Here is a 19,222-nt window from a genome sequence, read left to right on the forward strand (position 1 = left end):
TGTTTAAAATCAAGCCTTTCAGAAGGCGTTTGACAAAGTTCCTCATGAGAGGCTTCTAGGAAAAGTAAAAAGTCATGGGATAGGTAGCGATGTCCTTTCGTGGATTGCAAACTGGCTAAAAGACAGGAAACAGAGAGTAGGATTAAATGGGCAATTTTCTCAGTGGAAGGGAGTGGACAGTTGAGTGCCTCAGGGATCTGTATTGGGACCCTTACTGTTCAATATATTTATAAATGATCTGGAAAGAAATACGACGAGTGAGATAATCAAATTTGCAGATGACACAAAATTGTTCAGAGTAGTTAAATCACAAGCAGATTGTGATAAGTTGCAGGAAGACCTTGTGAGACTGGAAAATTGGGCATCCAAATGGCAGATGAAATTTAATGTGGATAAGTGCAAGGTGATGCATATAGGGAAAAATAACCCATGCTGTAATTACACGATGTTGGGTTCCATATTAGGTGCTACAACCCAAGAAAGAGATCTAGGTGTCATAGTGGATAACACATTGAAATCGTCGGTTCAGTGTGCTGCGGCAGTCAAAAAAGCAAACAGAATGTTGGGAATTATTAGAAAAGGAATGATGAATAAAACGGAAAATGTCATAATGCCTCTGTATCACTCCATGGTGAGACCGCACCTTGAATACTGTGTACAATTCTGGTCGCCGCATCTCAAAAAAGATATAGTTGCGATGGAGAAGGTACAGAGAAGGGCTACCAAAATGATAAGGGGAATGGAACAACTCCCCTATGAGGAAAGACTAAAGAGGTTAGGACTTTTCAGCTTGGAGAAGAGACGACTGAGGGGGGGGATATGATAGAGGTGTTTAAAATCATGAGAGGTCTAGAACGGGTAGATGTGAATCGGTTATTTACTCTTTCGGATAGTAGAAAGACTAGGGGACACTCCATGAAGTTAGCATGGGGCACATTTAAAACTAATCGGAGAAAGTTCTTTTTTACTCAACGCACAATTAAACTCTGGAATTTGTTGCCAGAGAATGTGGTTCGTGCAGTTAGTATAGCTATGTTTAAAAAAGGATTGGATAAGTTCTTGGAGGAGAAGTCCATTACCTGCTATTAAGTTCACTTAGAGAATAGCCACTGCCATTAGCAATGGTTACATGGAATAGACTTAGTTTTTGGGTACTTGCCAGGTTCTTATGGCCTGGATTGGCCACTGTTGGAAACAGGATGCTGGGCTTGATGGACCCTTGGTCTGACCCAGTAAGGCATTTTCTTATGTTCTTATGTTCTTATGTTCCATTGACGTCCACGGGCAGGAGCATCGAAGAAATTAGACATCAAACCTCGCCGGGAGCACCAGGGCAGCGGTGACCATCCATCATGACTCCGTCTAAGGCATCTGTATCATCTACCTTGGTGCTGGAGAAAGACTGGACTGAGCACCGAGGGAAGAACTGACACTGGCACCGACACAAGTCTACTTCCGGTGCTGGCACCGACACCACATCGGCCTTGATGGCTATCGAGCCGCTTGCAAAGAGGACATGGGTAGAGGAGCCTTTAACACCCTCTCCACCCGAAAAACCAAGCCGATCCCCACCTATATCGGTGTCGGGTACTGAGCTCCCACAGGTCCCTGTGGAGGTGCCCGTAGCGCCTAGCCTGCCACCCCCTGTAGCTGCGATATCTACACCAGCTTTCAGGGAGGAACTAGACGGTTTCATCCGCTCTCCGAGATTTACAGCCATCGATGCCGGCCCCCATACCGGCACAGGCACCGGAGCCATCGATATTTGCACCGTTGCTGACCAGACTGGATACACTCATTGGTGCCCTTCCAACACAACCCAGGCCACCGATGCCAAAGCAACCCGCAAAGCCTCTGAAAGCCCCGATTCCCATTCCGGGGTCCTCAGACGACGAAGGCACGGACTCCAGTCCCCTTTCACCGATGCCGGAACCGATGCCTGGTCCATCAGGGCTCTCGGGACCAAGAGGCCCTCGTTTTTCCTCAATGCCTCTGGTGCCACCGAAACCCACATCGGTGCCACCACATCTTCCATCAAGGCCATCGAAGGATCCATCGGTGCCAACACATCCTACAGTACCAACCTTTTTCCCTCCTTTAGGATCTCGACTAGAGATCTTGTCTGACACATGGGAAGATGTTGACACCGACACATCCACAGAGGATATCTTATCAGAACCATCTCCCCGGAAGAAAGGAGAAAATCTCCCCTAGAAGATCTCTCCTTTGCCAATTTTGTTAGGCAGATGTTAGAGACAATCCCCTTTGATCTGATTACAGAGAAGGACACATGCCATAAAACATTGGAAGTTCTCCAATTTGTTGATGCTCCAAAAGAAGTCATGGCTATCCCTGTACACGAAGTGCAAGTGGATCTCCAACATCATCTCTGGGAGTATCCTTGTGCTTTCCAGCCAGTAAATAAAAGGACAGATGCAACTTATCTGGTCCAACATATTCCTGGATTCCAAAAACCACAACTACCCCATCAATTGGTGGTAGTTGAGACTGCACAAAAGAAGGCCAGAAGACTATGACCACACTCTTCAACACCTCCTGGCAAAGACCAAAAATTCCTTGATATCTTGGGTCGCAAGATATTTCAGGGTTCTATGCTAGTGTCATGAATAGCTGCATACCAACTTTACATGACACTGTATCAAAGGAATCTCTGGAAGCAGGTTCAGAGAATAGCTGACTCTCTTCCCTAACAACAGCAAGATAGTCTCAACGCCATAATACAGAAAGGCCTTGAGGCTGGGAAACATGAGGTTCGTGCTGCTTATGACTCCTTTGAAACAGCTTCTCGCATATCAGCGACAGAATCAGCGCCAGGAGGTGAGCCTGGCTAAAAGCATCTGACTTGAGACCTGAAATCCAAGACAAACTTGCTGATTTGCCATGTACCGGTGAAAACCTATTTGAAGACAAGATACAAGATTCAGTGGCTCAACTAAAAGACCATAATGAGACCCTGCGGCAATTATCCACCGTTACTACCGAGGCCCCTTCTTCTGCAAGAAGATCCACTAGAAGGGACCCTAGAAAACCATTTTATCGCCCACAGAGATACTACCCACCTTCATCTCGCTCTCTGAGACTAAGCTGTTTCAGACAGCACATCTTTGACAGCCCAAGACATCCAGGCCTCAGCCACCACTGCAAACAGGCCAAGCCTCTGGATTTTGAGACCTACCAGAAAACAGCAGCCCCTCCACAAATCCAGATCCAGATTTGCCAGTAGGAGGTCGAATTCACCATTTCATAACCAACTGGCTCAACATTACCACAGACCAATGGGTGATATCCATCATAACACATGGATACCATCTAAACTTCCTCATGGTACCCCCAGTCTCACCACCCAATCCACTGTGGATACAGAAAGATCACAAAAGTCTTCTAGAGTCAGAACTATCCACTCTTCTGGGTGCCAAGGCTGTGTAACCTGTGCCCCAGGCACAGCAGGGCAAAGGGTTCTATTCCCGCTATTTTCTCATTCCAAAGAAATCAGGCAGCCTCTGGCCCATCTTAGACCTCCGCAATCTCAACAAATTTCTATGAAAAGAAAAATTCAGGATGGTGACCTTGGGCACCATGCTTCCCCTTCTGCAAAAAGGAGATTGGCTCTGTTCTCTGGATCTTCACATTCCAATATTCCCACAGCACCACAAGTACCTGTGTTTTCTAGTGGGACACCAACACTTTCAGTACCAGGTCCTGCCTTTCGGACTTGCCTCGGCACCCCGTGTATTTACAAAGTGTCTAGCAGTGGCTGCGGCCCATCTATGCAAGAAAAGCATACACATCTTTCCTTACCTGAACGACTGGCTCATCAAGAGCCAATCCAAGCAAGGAGCTGTCGACACTCTCAAGCTCACTATCAATCTGCTACACTCTGGGATTTTTCATCAACTACCAAAAATCCCACCTGACTCCATCTCACCTCCTGACATACATCGGAGGAGATTTGGACATCACAGTCGCAAAGGCCTTCCTGCCCAATGACCGTGCAGTCATACTCTCCAAGCTAGCTTCGTCTCTACCCACAAAAGTAACAGTCTCAGCCCATCAAATACTAACGCTGCTGGGCCACATGGCTTCCATGGTCCACGTCACTCCTATGGCTAGGCTGGCCATGAGAATAACTCAAAGGACTTTGAAATCTCAATGGCTCCAAGCCACTCAACTGCTTTCATCCCAGATTCAAGTAACCCACCAGTTATGTTTATTGCTTCTCTGGTGGACAAGCAAAGCCAACTTGCTAACAGGTCTACCCTTCCAGCTACCAGTTCCGCAAGTAACTTTAACCACAGACGCATCCAACTTGGTTTGGGGAGCTCATGTGAACAATCTTCAAACTCAAGGTACTTGGACATGGCTCGAAGCAACTTTTCAGATCAATTTCCTAGAGCTTCGAGCTATACGTTATGCTCTTTGGGGTGGATTTTAAAACCCTCCTGCACGCGCCGAGCCTATTTTGCATAGGCTCGGCGATGCGCACAAGCCCCAGGATGCGCGTATGTCCCGGGGCTTGAAAAAATGGGCGGGGAATAGGCGGGGAGGGGGCGTGGCCAGAGGCCTCGCCACTGCCACTGGGCCTGGGGATTGTGTGCCGGCACTTGACCAGCACACGCAACCTACGCCTGCCCAGAGGCAAGCATAAATAATCCAACAAAGGTAGGGTGGGAATTTAGATAGGGCTGGGGGGCGGGTTAGATAGGGGAAGGAAGGGGAAGGTGGGGGGGGGGTGGAAGGAAAGTTCCCTCTGAGGACACTCCTATTTCGGAGCGGCCTCAGAAGGAACGGAGAAAGCCATCTTGGCTCCCCTATGGCTCAGCGCGCGCAAGGTGCACAAGTGTGCACCCCCTTGCGCGTGCCGACCCCGGATTTTATAAAGTGCGTGGCTGCACATGCATATTATAAAATCGGGCGTAGATTACAAAATCTAGCCCTATATGCGTTCAAGGACTGCCTTTCACACAAGACTGTTCTCATTCAGACAAAACAGTTGCAATGTGGTACTTGAACAAGCAGGGTGGCACAGGCTCTTATCTCCTCTGCCATGAAGCCGCGCAGATCTGGGCCTGGGCCGTTGCACATTCCATGTAACTCCGGGCCACTTATCTGGCAGGCATACAGAACGTAGTAGCAGATCGCCTCAGCCGACAGTTCCATCCCCACGAGTGGTCTCTGGATCCTGTGGTAACGACCAGAATCTTCCAACGCTGGGGTCGACCAACAATAAACCTCTTTGCATCCGAACCTAATCACAGAGTGGACAGATTCTGCTCCCTGCACAGGCAGCAAAACAAGTTAACCATGGACGCCTTCGCTAACCCTTGGAACACAGACCTCCTATACGTGTATCCCCCGATACCACTGATAGCCAAAACAGGACAAAGGGTCAATGATACGCATAGCCCCATATTGGCCTCGACAAGTATGGTTTCCCATGCTTCTTGACCTCTCGATCAGACAACCCATTCGCCTGGGCACAGCACCCACTCTCATAACTCAGAACCAAGGCATGTTATGCCATCCGAACCTTCAGACCCTATCCCTCACAGCCTGGATGTTGAAAGCTTGATCCTGCAACCGCTCAATCTTTCAACTGATGTCTCTCAAGTGCTTGTAGCCTCACGAAAGCCTTCCACATGAAAATCTTATAGTCCTAAGTGGAATAGGTTTGCGATATGTTGCACGCAAAAAGGTATCAACCCCTTTTCCTGCCCCATTCTATCTCTATTAGACTATCTCTGGCACCTTTCAGACTCTGGTCTCCAGACTTCTTCGGTGAGGGTACACCTAAGTGCCATCTCAGCGTACCACCAGGGAGTTGGGGATGCCCCGGTAACAATGCAACCCCTTGTGAGGTTTATGAGGGGCCTACTACAACTCAAGCCCCCTCTACGGCCACCAGTCACTGAGTGGGACCTAAATGTAGTACTTACAAGGCTCATGCGCTCCCCATTTGAGCCTTTGCACTCCTGCGATGTTAAATTTCTTACATGGAAAATCCTCTTCCAAGTAGCCATTACATCTGTTCGAAGGGTTAGTGAGTTACAAGCACTTGTCACATACTCACCCTATACAAGGTTCCTACATGACCGAGTGGTCCTCCGTACTCACCCTAAATTCCTTCCCAAAGTGGTTACTGACTTCCACTTGAATCAGTCTATAGTTTTGCCCACGTTTTTCCCAAGGCCCCACTCTCACCAGGTGAAGAGGGTTTTACACACTTTGGGCTGTAAACATGCACTTGCATTTTACCTAGACCGCACTGCAGTCCATAAGAAATCCACCCAACTCTTTGTTTCTTTCAATAAAAACAAACCAGGAGTTGCAGTGGGCAAACAAACTCTCTCCAATTGGCTAGCAGACTGTATTGAATTCTGCTATGACAAAGCAGGCCTTCCTCTCCAGGGACGAGTGAAGGCGCACTCAGTGAGAGCCATGGCAACCTCAGTAGCACACTATCATTCGGTACCGATTGCTGAGATCTGTACAGTTGCAACATGGAGCTCTCTTCACACATTTGCAGCACATTACTGCAGGGACAAGGAAGGATGCCAAAACTCTGCCTTTGGCCAATCCATCTTGAAGAACTTATTTCCAGTATAATCCCAACCTTCCACATCCAATCTGCTGTGATTTTCAGGCTGCCTCATTTTTACCAACAGTATACCAGTTGTTGTGCCTGTTGCACAAGTTGTACGCTGTTGGTCCAACTGAAATATGCATCAGCCTGTAGCTTGCTAATCACCCACATGTGAAGACTACCATCCTGTTTGTCCTGGGAGAAGCAGAGTTGCTTACCTGTAACAGGTGTTCTCCCAGGACAGCAGGATGTAGTCCTCACGAAACTCACCTGCCACCCCATGGAGTTGGGTCCGAAACGTTTTATTATTTTATTTTTTCACTCGCACTTTTTGCTACAAACGAGACTGAAGGGAGACCCCTGTGGCTGCAGGGATTATGGCATGCTGGGCATGCTCAGTGTGCCAGTCAAAAGTTCTAGAAATTTTAACAGAAAGCTTTCCGTGATAGGGCTCCGTCCAGTGTCGTCACCCATATGTGAGGACTACATCCTGCTGTCGTGGGAGAACACCTGTTTCAGGTAAGCAACTCTGCTATCCCTTTTCCCCACCCAAATTAAAAACACAAAATAAGTTATACAGAAACAAGAAAGTTTGGAAAACGACTTTATTTTCGTAATGGAAAATAAAATAGGATCAGCCTCTGAATCATATCTGTTGTATTTCTTCTTTCTGTTATGGAGACTAAAATTGTAAGGATTCTATCTTATGCCTTTTCTTGTGTTGCTCCTGTGCTTTGGAACTCACTGTCAACACAAGCCTTCTGACTGGACAATTATTATTTTTCAGATGTTTTATTAAGACATGGCTTTTTCATTCAGTTTTTAATAATTTGTTAATACTTTTTCTGCTTTTAAACTTATTTATATACTTATTTTATACTTATTATATACTTATTATATACTTATTAAATACTTTAAAACTTATTTATATACTTATTAAATACTTATTTGTATTATGTTTATATGAAATGCATTGTAAACCATTTTGAACTACAGAGAAGGTAGGATAAAAATGGAATAAATAATAAATATTTATTTAGGATACAAATAATGTAAATTTTTGCAAATATGCCACAGAGTTTCATAAACTTTGCCGCAGAATGCTGGGAGCCATGATTATAATGGAGTGCAGCAACAACTCTTCATCTCCTTGTTCAGAGGAACTGACATATTACTGTACTCTAATGTCAGAGCATTACTTAAAGTATCAGTGTGGGTATCCCTCTTTGCTTTTTAAAGAAAAGGCAAAGGGATAAAACAATAGAGCACTATGACCCCACAGTGAATCTCCGTGTGGTGGTGATGCCACCTTTTTTCTATCAAGTCCTAGTCACTACAATGCTCAGGTTAAGAACATCAAACTAGCAACAACTCCTCTATAGAGAAAAATTGCACATCAGTCTCACAGTGAAGCACATTAAATATTCAGTAGTGCGCCTGACTGCAAAGTTATGTCATAATTTCAAACATGTACAACCAAAAACATAAGAAGCATGCACAAGTTGACTGAACATCAGGATGCTATATTTGTAAATATTTGCACATAATTTTACTGGAAGGAAAACGGTACACAAGTTAACCAAGCAAATGACATTATTTACATGAAAATCTTCTTGAAAATTCTGACGGTACACAAACTTTTAATATGCCCTGGACATGCTTCCCCCTCTCCAAGAATGCCCCTTTTATGGGTAATTTTCAAAGCCATTTCTGCAAATAAAACAATGTTTTCTCCGTGAACAATTAGGACAAACAGCCAAATTAGTGGGTGATGTCATCCAGCGATGCCGGCTCTATCTTTCTCTCTCTTTAAGCTCAGAAAGAAATCTTTCTGAGCATGAGTGAGAGTTCTTCTGCTCCAGTCCCACACAAGTATCTTCAGTTTTCCTTCTTTTGCAGCAGCAGTAGGATGTCTCTGACTCTGTCTCTCTCAAATGGTGTATGGATGTTTGAGCTTAACTTTTGGCCTTTGACCTCACTTTTATTTTTTGTATTAATATGAGTAGCTTAAAGAAAAGATATTAATATATTTATTAAAAATGTGTATACCGCCTATCAACATTTTTTTTTCAGTTTCAGTTAGTCGTATCAGGAAAATTGCCATTGAAATTATGTAGAAAATGCAATCACAAGATGGCTACAGTAGACCTACATAGGGATTGTCTGAGGTGTCTCATGATGTAGCTAACTACGAAGTTTGTTCCATGATGTCCTCAAGAGCAATACAGTTTTGACAACTGAATATTCTCTCTGAGACATCTTCTCAAGAAGGCAACTTTAATAGGTGAACCAGAATACCATAAAAGAAAGAGGTTCAAGTCTCCAAAGTGCTATACAAAAAGTTCTTCATCTTTGGTTTTGAAAAAAAGGAGTACATCCCCTTCAGGGCACAGCTGTTGATGGCACTAATCAGAGCACAAATCAGATATGATCAGGCGCTAAGCCATTACGAGCCATGAATACCATTGGCACCAAAGCCGATGCAACCCCACTTGACAACGATGCCATCCAAATCTCACTTGGTGCTAACACCAACACAGACTCCTTCAGTGCCAAACAAAGCAAAGATACCATCAGTGTCAACATCAATACCAAAGAGGCTGACTTCAGTACCAATGATACAGCCAGTTACATCAGTACAAGGCAGATCAACTTCAGGCTATAAAGAAATGCAGTCACCTTCTTGGTACCAGAATCTGACACAGCTTCATGTACAATTCCACCTGACATAAGTAGCCAAGCCTTTGTTCAGAGGATGTGACTTGACTTTGTCAGAAAATATATGAAAGAAATGCCACCTCCAAAGGATCAGCCTTCTCCAGTTTTGGAAAGACTATCTCAGAAACTGGATTCTCAGTTTCCAATTTTACCTTACCACAAATTTGGGGAAGAAATGGACACCCCTTCCTCCTCTCTCCCTAAATCAACAGCTCTGATTCAAATTCTGAAATTGGACAAAGATGCTTTGAAATTTGTTTTGAAACATTCCATTCCAGAATCTCCAGGATTACAATCTAAATCTTACCCAGAAACAGAAAAAAGCAGTACCACACCAGAAGCCAGCTTTCATAAAAAAGTTGGCTAAATCAATTCCATTTTCCTTGCAGGAAGATCTAGAAACATCTGAAGAATTTTCAAGGATAATGAAATATACCGAGGTACCAAAGCAATCCTTAGCTGTTCCAGTCCATTAAGCATTAAAAGATCTTCAGTCAAAGTTATGGACTATACCTTTTTCTCTACCATCTATAGCAAGAAGGGTGGATCTCAAATATAGACTTTCCAGTCATTTGAGGGTTCAGCTTCCCCATGACTCGGTAGTGGTAAAGTAGGCACTTTACAAGGCCAAGTTGTCGAAGATACATTCCAACAGCCTTCCCTAAGATTCCAGGCTTTTAGATAATATAGGCAAAAAGCTTTTCAGGAAGCCATGCTGCAGAGCAGGATATCTGCCCACCAATTCTGGATGACTCATCAGTATCCATATAATATTCAATCCCCTCTCTGGTGAAGGGTCCCATATGCAGGGGTTACAGCAAAATCCCAGGGCTGTGTTTACTCTCCTAGATCTCTAACACGCTAGTGCACCAAACTTTAACCTTGGGGACCCGGGTTATCAGGCGGGGAGAAGGCCTGAGCCTCTGGGGCCCTAGGTGCTATGGTGGGGTAACCAAGCTGCACAATCGCTCTCACTCTTTGCTTAATACTCACACAAGGGAATTGGTCGATCCAAAAGAGTACACTTAAATGAAGGCTCAGAGTCCAAAATTGGTGTTCAAAAGATAAAACAATTTACTTAAGTTTGAAAAATAATATCCAGACTATGATTTAAAAAATAATAGATAAGATAAGCAACATACAAATAAAAAAGAAGTAAGTTTATTTGTCCATGGTACCTCTTTTGATTATCTTCCTTCTCTTAACTGTGTCCTGGTCCAAAATAAAGGTAGGAAAAATTTCCACCATGGCCAATATACACCAGGGGTGATGGAAAAACTTCCCCCAGCTTCAAATATAGATGGATTCTCCAAAACACTTCTCAAAACTCTCAAATATTGTTATATTTTCACTTTATTTTTATACTTATTTTTGACGTTCTTATGTTCAGAAACACTGTTTAATGTAACGCCATATCTGCGACAGTTTTGTTCTATGGAAACCGACCTGATTTGATATTTGTATCGAGAATGTCGGTATATAAAAATCCTAAATAAATAAATAAATAAATATTTAATGTTTTCCACCTTGCTATTAATAGATGCAAGGTATAAAAACAGGATATAGCCCTTTCTTCCAAGGGGGTTCTCCCTCTCAGTCAAGGTCTTTCAAAATAGCAAAATACACTCTCCAACCTTCTCAAGAGCTCTAAATCCCAAATAAACTCCTCAAATGACTAGGCCTTGAGGACCTATTCAAAATTCTCCTCCTACACACTCCTCTGCACTGTGAAATCCCAGATTGATCTTCTTCACCACTAATCTACTTAATGACTCCTAACCCTCTACCTCTCTGCATGTACCCAGTGGCAATTTATAATCCTGACACCCATCCCAAAAAGAAGATGGCCCAAAAACTGGGAAGGCTCAGGATATGCAAAAAGCCCACATCAAAAATCCCAAATTGAGACCCAGAAAAAATACTTGTGCGGGTTCTATTCCCCGCTACAAATATTTTGTAGAAAATGTAAAATACTACCTCATTTCCCTCTGACCTCCAAAGGAAAGGTCAAACATACTTCCAAGAGGCAGATGAATAATCAAGTCGTTTTATGACAATTTTGATGCATCATCCAGGGCATCAGCAATTGCAATAGTGACTTGGAGATTAGCATGTTGCCTCTGGATTAAGAGAAGATGCCCTTTGCTCAGGAGACAATCTATTTGTGCATATGGGAAAAAAAGCTAAAGCAGCTTTTTTTGAAGGATTTGAACTGTGATCTCCTGGTTTCTAGCCTATTACTATAACCACCATGCCACTTTCTCTTCTTGTGTGGGATGTAGTGATACACAGACATTAAGGGAAAAAAAGTGCAGGACTACTTCTTCGGCCAAGTCCAAAAGCAAAGCACATTCAAGCAGCAGCATAAGGCTTGAGAATAACCTGCATAACCATAAGAAACTTGCTGGGCAGACTGGATGGACTGTTTGGTCTTTTTCTGCTGTCATTACTATATTACTATGTATATATGTTATATTGGTTTTATTTTCTTCATTCCCTAAACCGCATCAGAATACATTTTATTGTTCTTTCAAATTAATTGGGCATTCAACAGAGAGAAGTTTTTATTTTCATAAAATAGATATATATCATAAAATGTATTGAAAATGACAATGCAATCAGAATAAGTGCTTTTCTTCCTTCATAGCTACGCTGAGTGGGAGAAATTAATGAACAACTGCAGTGCATTTCTCTTCTATGGAATGGAGCGCTTCTTGGCCCATATATTAATAGACAAATTAGTCGCTATGAATTTTCCAGGTGAGATTAAGTGGAAAGCAGCATATTTATTTTGTCATATTTTCTGTTTCATTGTATAAATATGTGCACTAAGAACAAGCTAGGTTTACCATGACACCTGAAAAGGTACCACGTAATTAAAAGAAAAAAGAAAGTCTAAATAAGGTTTAAGCTGTCCATTGACAATTTAATACACTTAGAGATGGCCATTTTCAAACAACCAGCAAATGACTGAAAATTTGCAGGTTTGGCAGTTCCATGCACAGACTTATGTACAAAACGTTACACCTTGCTAGGAGAACTCGTGCCCCCTCCTATCTCCAAATGCTAACTTGCAGTTCAGGTAAAAAGCATGTGCAAAATCAGATTTCACACATGCTTTTATACATACAACCTCCAGTCTGATTTTCAAAGAACCACTTAAATGCATAAAACTCTAGTGCTTTGAAAATCAGACTCTTAATTTTGTTGCTGCATTCAGCCAATCAGATGCCAATATTTATAAGTACCAGAGAAACAGTCTTATTTAGGATGTTGTGATTTTTTTCTCAAGAAAAGTTACAAAATTTTAAATGACCATGTTCAAGTTAATCTTTCTCCTGGGATGCATTGTGATAAGACGTGCAAAATTTTAATGTTTGCACCATGAAATTGTACCATTTTTTCAGCAATAGAAAATGGGAAAATTCAGATAACTTATATCTTTACCCAAGAATTCAATATTATTTTAATGCTTGGACTACTAATAATTGCCAGAAATATATCCTTTTTAATGATCTTTCCACTTAATGTAAATCTCTCTTTACAATTATGCTAGATATCACATTCTGCAAAAATAATTGCACAAAATTCAGCGGAGGTATCCCAATGCTATGGCCCAGTTACTCACCCCAAAACTGTGCCTCCTGTAAGATCTGTGGACCTTTGCTGCTGTGGTAAGATTGGCTCAGCCTACAAGGTAGGCCCCGTAGGCCCTCTCCGACAGCTGGTGGAGCGATGTAGGAGAGAGACTGACTAGAAGCTTTACCCATACCAACCCCTTTCCTCTTGGGTTGAGCCCTTGGGTTCCAGGGGCCAGCAGGTCTTAGGAGAGATTCTCTGTGGCAGTGATGTAACCATCGATCCAGGGCCAGGCTAGGGTCAGAGGCAGGCAGCATACAAGAAAAGTCAGTGTCCTGGCAGAGATCAGATCCAGAAACCAGTCTGAGGGGAGACAAGGAGATGAGACAAACGGAGCTGAAGAGACGAAGCAAGGTTGAGCTGGGGAGATGAGGCAAGGATTGGAAACACAGGAAACAGGAATGAAGAAACAGCAACACTCATTCCATAGGCTGTGTAGAAGACCCGTTGCTGAGGCAGAGTGGAGGCATCAGAGAGGCCTTTATAAAGGTCTCGAGGTAGTGAAGTCATCAGAGGGCACTGCAACCTATTCCCACAATGGGCCCTATAAATCTTCCGATGACAGGTGTGTGCTTGCCTAAGATTGAACACTGGAGGCTCTGGCTGTGATGGTGTCCTGCTGCATGGATGGAGTTCAACGGCGCTCGCCGCAGGAGAGGGGCCCATAGATCAAGGCAGCGTTAAAGTGAGTGTGGCGGCTTGTGATGATGTCCCACAAGCAACCAAACATAACAGCTCTGGATTAAATAGAAGTACATTCTTGACTGAAAGGCCAGGGAAATCCTGGTGCACTGGTGACTTTGGTGCACTAGCCTGTGATTACTTCTGTTCACACACTAAAGGGCACTGAGTAATGGTGGCGCCTCTGTGCTTAATCACAGCACTGTGTCTGCAGTGCCTTGCACTCATGTATAGGTGTTCCATCTTGCTGTCAGTGGTGCATATGTGCCTGTCTTCGTATCGCCAACCATGTTTCACATTAGCATTGCAGCCCATGCCCATACCATGGCATACTCAATGCAATGGCGCGAATTGGCAACTGTGTTGTTGGTACTTGCAATGGTGCACTGTGAAGGAGTTGATCTTTGTGAGGATTGTGGTGGCAATGATCCCATCAGTGCTGCACGGTGTTCCATGGTGCCAGGTACATGAAGGCACTGGATGGCACTCAGTGGCACCACCAACGTCATTGTTAGGCACTTCACGGCATGTGCTCCCAACAGCATTCGGTACAGTCAACACCCCTTATTGCGCCTATTATGTTCATTGGTGGAAAAGGTGGCCCTATCATTATCAGTGAACCTGGTGTCTGCCACAACATCAATGGTACTGACAGCACCTATGGTATCAATGGTGACATCAATGTCATTGCCTGGTGCTGACTTGCCCTGGCAGTACGCATCAGTGCCTATGGAACTTGGCAACACAGATGACTCCTGTCAGTGCTCATGGTGCCCGATGGCCTCATCCAAGCCTGCAGCAGTCCACTGCCTCGATGTTGTGTCCATGGCGCCCGATGGATTCAATTGTGCCCTACATCGCCTGTGGTGCTCGATGGTGCCCTTCAACAGTTTTGATGACACCTGCAGCGTTCGCTGTCTATGGCACTCGTCAGCGTCGATGGCATCTGACCACGCTCAACAGTACAATTCTGGTCGCCGCATCTCAAAAAAGATATAATTGCGATGGAGAAGGTACAGAGAAGGGCTACCAAAATAATAAGGGGAATGGAACAACTCCCCTATGAGGAAAGACTAAAGAGGTTAGGACTTTTCAGCTTGGAGAAGAGACGACTGAGGGGGGATATGATAGAGGTGTTTAAAATCATGAGAGGTCTAGAACGGGTAGATGTGAATCGGTTATTTACTCTTTCGGATAGTAGAAAGACTAGGGGGCACTCCATGAAGTTAGCATGGGGCACATTTAAAACTAATCGGAGAAAGTTCTTTTTTACTCAATGCACAATTAAACTCTGGAATTTGTTGCCAGAGGATGTGGTTAGTGCAGTTAGTATAGCTGTGTTTAAAAAAGGATTGGATAAGTTCTTGGAGGAGAAATCCATTACCTGCTATTAAGTTCACCTAGTGAATAGCCACTGCCATTAGCAATGGTAACATGGAATAGACTTAGTTTTTGGGAACTTGCCAGGTTCTTGTGGCCTGGATTGGCCACTGTTGGAAACAGGATGCTGGGCTTGATGGACCCTTGGTCTGACCCAGTATGGCATTTTCTTATGTTCTTATGTTCTTATGTTCACATGATGGTGAAGGTGGCCATGGAATTTGATATCGACAGTGCATAGTTTGTTTGACTGCTCAATTGCTCATGACAGCGTCAATGGTGCCTATGGCACCCGAAGGCATCCATAGTGCCCACGGCCTTGTTGGCATCCACGGCGCCTGATGGTGTACTCAGTGCCTGATGGCATCCTCAATTCCATCTGGTGTTCCCCAAGGTTCATCACTATCACCTATACTGTTCAATATTTATCTTCTACCTCTTTGTCACATTCTTTCTTCACTCGGTCTACAATTTAAAATCTACGCAGATGACATACAATTCCTAGTTCCCTACAAAACATCTTGGTCTAATACTCTAAATATGGTTTCTCTTTACTTATCCACTATTAATTCCTGGTTGTCCCATAATCGCTTAAAACTGAATCCATCTAAGACTGAAATAGTTCATTTAACCTCTATCTCAGAGACTTCTATTGGTCCACCTTCACATTGGTCCATAAATGGAACATCTATTCCTATTACACAACACGCCACAAACCTAGGAGTCATCATAAACTCAGATCTATCCATGAAACAACATATTTCATCGTTAACAAAAAAATCTTTCTACAAATTACAACTCTTAAAACGTCTCCGTCCTCTTCTCTTTTATCAGGATTTTCGAACTATTCTACAATCTCTAATCTTCTCTGGTCTAGACTACTGCAACGCTCTCTATTTAGGACTTTCCGATTCTATAATTCATCCTCTGCAAATTGTTCAAAACAGTGCTGCTCGTATTCTGTCAGGTACTCCCATTCGAAAACATATTACACCCATCCTTCAATCCTTACATTGGTTACCAATAAAATATAGAATAAAATACAAAGTTCTTACTGTTATTCATAGCTTACTACATAACTCATCTTCCACATGGCTTTGCTCATTACTCCGTATATATAAACCCACCCGTCATTTAAGATCATTAACTCAAAACTTATTAGACATCCCCTCCCCACGACAGGCCAGACTTGATATTACTAGAAGAAGAGCATTTTCTGTAGCAGGACCCACCATTTGGAACTCGATACCCAATTTACTTCGTTCAATATCCAATACCCAACAATTTAAGAAGACACTAAAAACATATTTATTTCAATTAGCATTTAATATTCATCCACAACACACTACGTCAAATAATCAACATTTTAGCAACCTAATAATTTCTTCCACATCTTTAACATCACCCTGTTTCCACCTTACGCCTTCCCTCCCCCCCATTCATTTTCTCCTACCTTTTTCCCTTCCATAAAACATCTTTTACGGCCCAGCTCCACTTTTACTTTTTATTATTTAATTTAGATTTTTTGTTACCATGAGGTATATACCAATTATTGTATTTTAATTTTATTTAATTTTATCTTTAATTTTTAACTCTATTTATTTTATTTTTCATTTTACAATGTAAACCGTTTTGACAAAAAAACCTTGTTTTGAAAAACGGTATATAAATACTTTTAAATAAATAAATAAATGGAGCACATGATGCTTGATGGCATCCATGGTGCTCAATGGTGTTTATGGCGCCCACGGCTCTTGAAGGTGCATTGATGGTGCTCAATGGCGCTGACACTGAGTGCCCTAACACTCCCGGGCTACACACTTAGGGGCAGATTTTAAAAAGTTGCGCGAGCGCGTACTTTTCTTCGCGCAGCAGGCGCGAAGAAAAGTACGCCTGATTTTATAAGATACACGCGTAGCCGCGCGTATCTTATAAAATCTGGGGTCAGCGCGCGCAAGGCTGCGCAAAATTGGCAGCCTGCGCGCGCCGAGCCGCGCAGCCTGCCTCCGTTCCCTCCGAGGCCGCTCCGATTTCGGAGCGGCCTCGGAGGGAACTTTCCTTCGCCCTTCCCGCACCTTCCCCTCCCTTCCCCTACCTAACCCACCCCCCCTGGCCCTATCTAACCCCCCCCCTTTACCTTTGTCGGCAAAGTTACGCCTGCTGGAAGCAGGCGTAACTTTGCGCGCGTCGGCCGGCAGCCCCTATCCGTCCTCCGGTCCCGGGGGCTGGTCCGGAGGCCTCGACCATGCCCCCGGGCCGGTGCCATGCCCCCGTGCCCGCCCCCGAAACGCCATGGCCCGCCCCCAAAACGCCGCATCAGTAGGCCCCGCCCCCGACACGCCCCCTTACAAAAGCCCCGGGACTTACGCGCGTCCTGGGGCTTTATGCGCGCTGGCGGCCTATGCAAAATAGGCGCGCCAGCGCGCGCGGGCCTTTGAAAATCCGCCCCTTAGTGTCTGACTATCAGAACTCTGGCACACCGAAGTGCATGGGCAATGTTGGGCATGGCACTACCAGTAGAGCATCATCAGTACAGCAGCAGCATAGTTGAATGCCCCAGCTTATGCTCATCCTTTCTTCCAAAGAGGCTGCTCCACCAGAGCAAGCCAACAGGCAGGAGGGGAGGCTATGTCATCCAAGATACCAGTGGTAAAGATTAACTTGGGCCCATAGAGACTAGTTCCCAGGAGCTTGGGGAGAATGAGTTCTCCTCCCTGGAACATTCCGGTCTTGTATTACTTTGCTGTCTGAGCCTCCATTGATGCCCAGAGTTTGGATGAAACTTCATGGAACACCTGCCTGAATGAATATGCAGGCAAGTCACCTGACAAGAAGCTTACCCAGAATACACACAGACTGCAGGTCTCACAAGGCACTGAGAAAGGCACAAAAAAACAGATTAATTGAAGGAAAGGACAACACAAACTGCAAATACAGTATTATTTATTAGAGAAAATGGAATGCAGGAGTAATGTAAGTGAGAAAGAGACTGACTGCTGGGGATGGAGGGGGGACATGGAAGAAAGAGACAGAGAATGCTGAGACAGGGAGAGAATATTGAGGACAGGGGCATGACAGAAAGTGACTGCTGGGGATGGAGGGGAAGAGAAAAGAACAATGGCACTGAGAAAAGAGTGCTGAAGTTGTAGAATACGGAGATTGGTGGGGCACTGGGAATAGAAGGGGGATAAAGGCTGCTGGGGAAAGGGAGAAGAGAGAGAAAGATAGAAAATATTGGGGATAGGGGCATGACAGAGTAACTGCTGGGGATGGAGGGGGAAAGAGAGTGCTGAGGACTACGGAGAGGACAGGGGAAAACAACCTGGTGGATGAGGGGGAGAGAGAGACTGCTGGGGATGAAGGGTAGAATGAAAAATTACTGGAGCAGAGAGAGAAAAAAATATATAGAAAGACTGCTGGGAATCAGAGATATAGAGAGAGAAAGAGAGAATGAGACACTGCTGGGGATGGAGTGAAAAAGCAAAATGCTGGGATCATGGGAGAAAGAGATTGCTGAAGACGAAGAAGTAAGAGAGGAACATTTCAAGGAACAGGAGTTTGAAAGAGAAATTGCAGGGATTTAGAGGGAGAGAGTTACTGACTGCTGGAGAGGAGGAGGCGGTTTACATGAATGTCCCAATTTTCATTAGGATTACAGCTCTCAAAATATTTTTGTCCAAAAATATCCTTAAAAATGGCTGTTCTGATTTGAAAGGTTGCAGACCCCTGTTTTAGTATACAGGACCCATAGTAATATAAGCTTTTCTTTTTTATGATAAAGGCTGTTTGATTTGATATGGTAGTGGATAAAGTTTTATTCAGTAAGAGATCTATACTGACAAATTCACCCAGCAGATAAGTTATCTGGATAATTTGACCTCATTAATTTTATTCAGATATTCAGTGGAACTTATCCAGATAAGTATTCTGCTGAATATCTAGGTAATGTTATCTGGATAACTTTAGGCCTGCTATTTGTGTGAACCATCTGGTCTGCACAAATTTAGCCAACTATCACTCAATAAGCCTTTTTCCAGCCAAAAATGTTATCCTGTCCGCTCACCATACTTCCATCCCTGCCCCTTTTTTATCCGTGTAACTTTGTCCACACAAACATTTTGTGCGGCTAAAGGGGAAATATATTTAGAGGACCAGATTTATGTGAGTAAAAATCGATTTTACCCACATAAATCTTTTGTATAT

General features: G+C 43.9%; 1 protein-coding gene across 2 annotated transcripts in view; it reads left to right on the forward strand.

The window, feature by feature from the left end:
* Nucleotides 1–19,222, forward strand: part of CFAP46 (cilia and flagella associated protein 46) — an 831,934-nt gene that overhangs the window by 749,874 nt on the left and 62,838 nt on the right. For both annotated transcript variants that reach the window (XM_029609979.1, XM_029609980.1), the window contains exon 56: nucleotides 11,967–12,079. In XM_029609979.1, coding sequence (XP_029465839.1) covers nucleotides 11,967–12,079 — 113 coding nt within the window. The remainder of the gene's footprint in view (nucleotides 1–11,966; nucleotides 12,080–19,222) is intronic.

Source organism: Rhinatrema bivittatum, chromosome 7, assembly GCF_901001135.1.
Source record: "Rhinatrema bivittatum chromosome 7, aRhiBiv1.1, whole genome shotgun sequence".
Classification (NCBI taxonomy): domain Eukaryota; kingdom Metazoa; phylum Chordata; class Amphibia; order Gymnophiona; family Rhinatrematidae; genus Rhinatrema; species Rhinatrema bivittatum.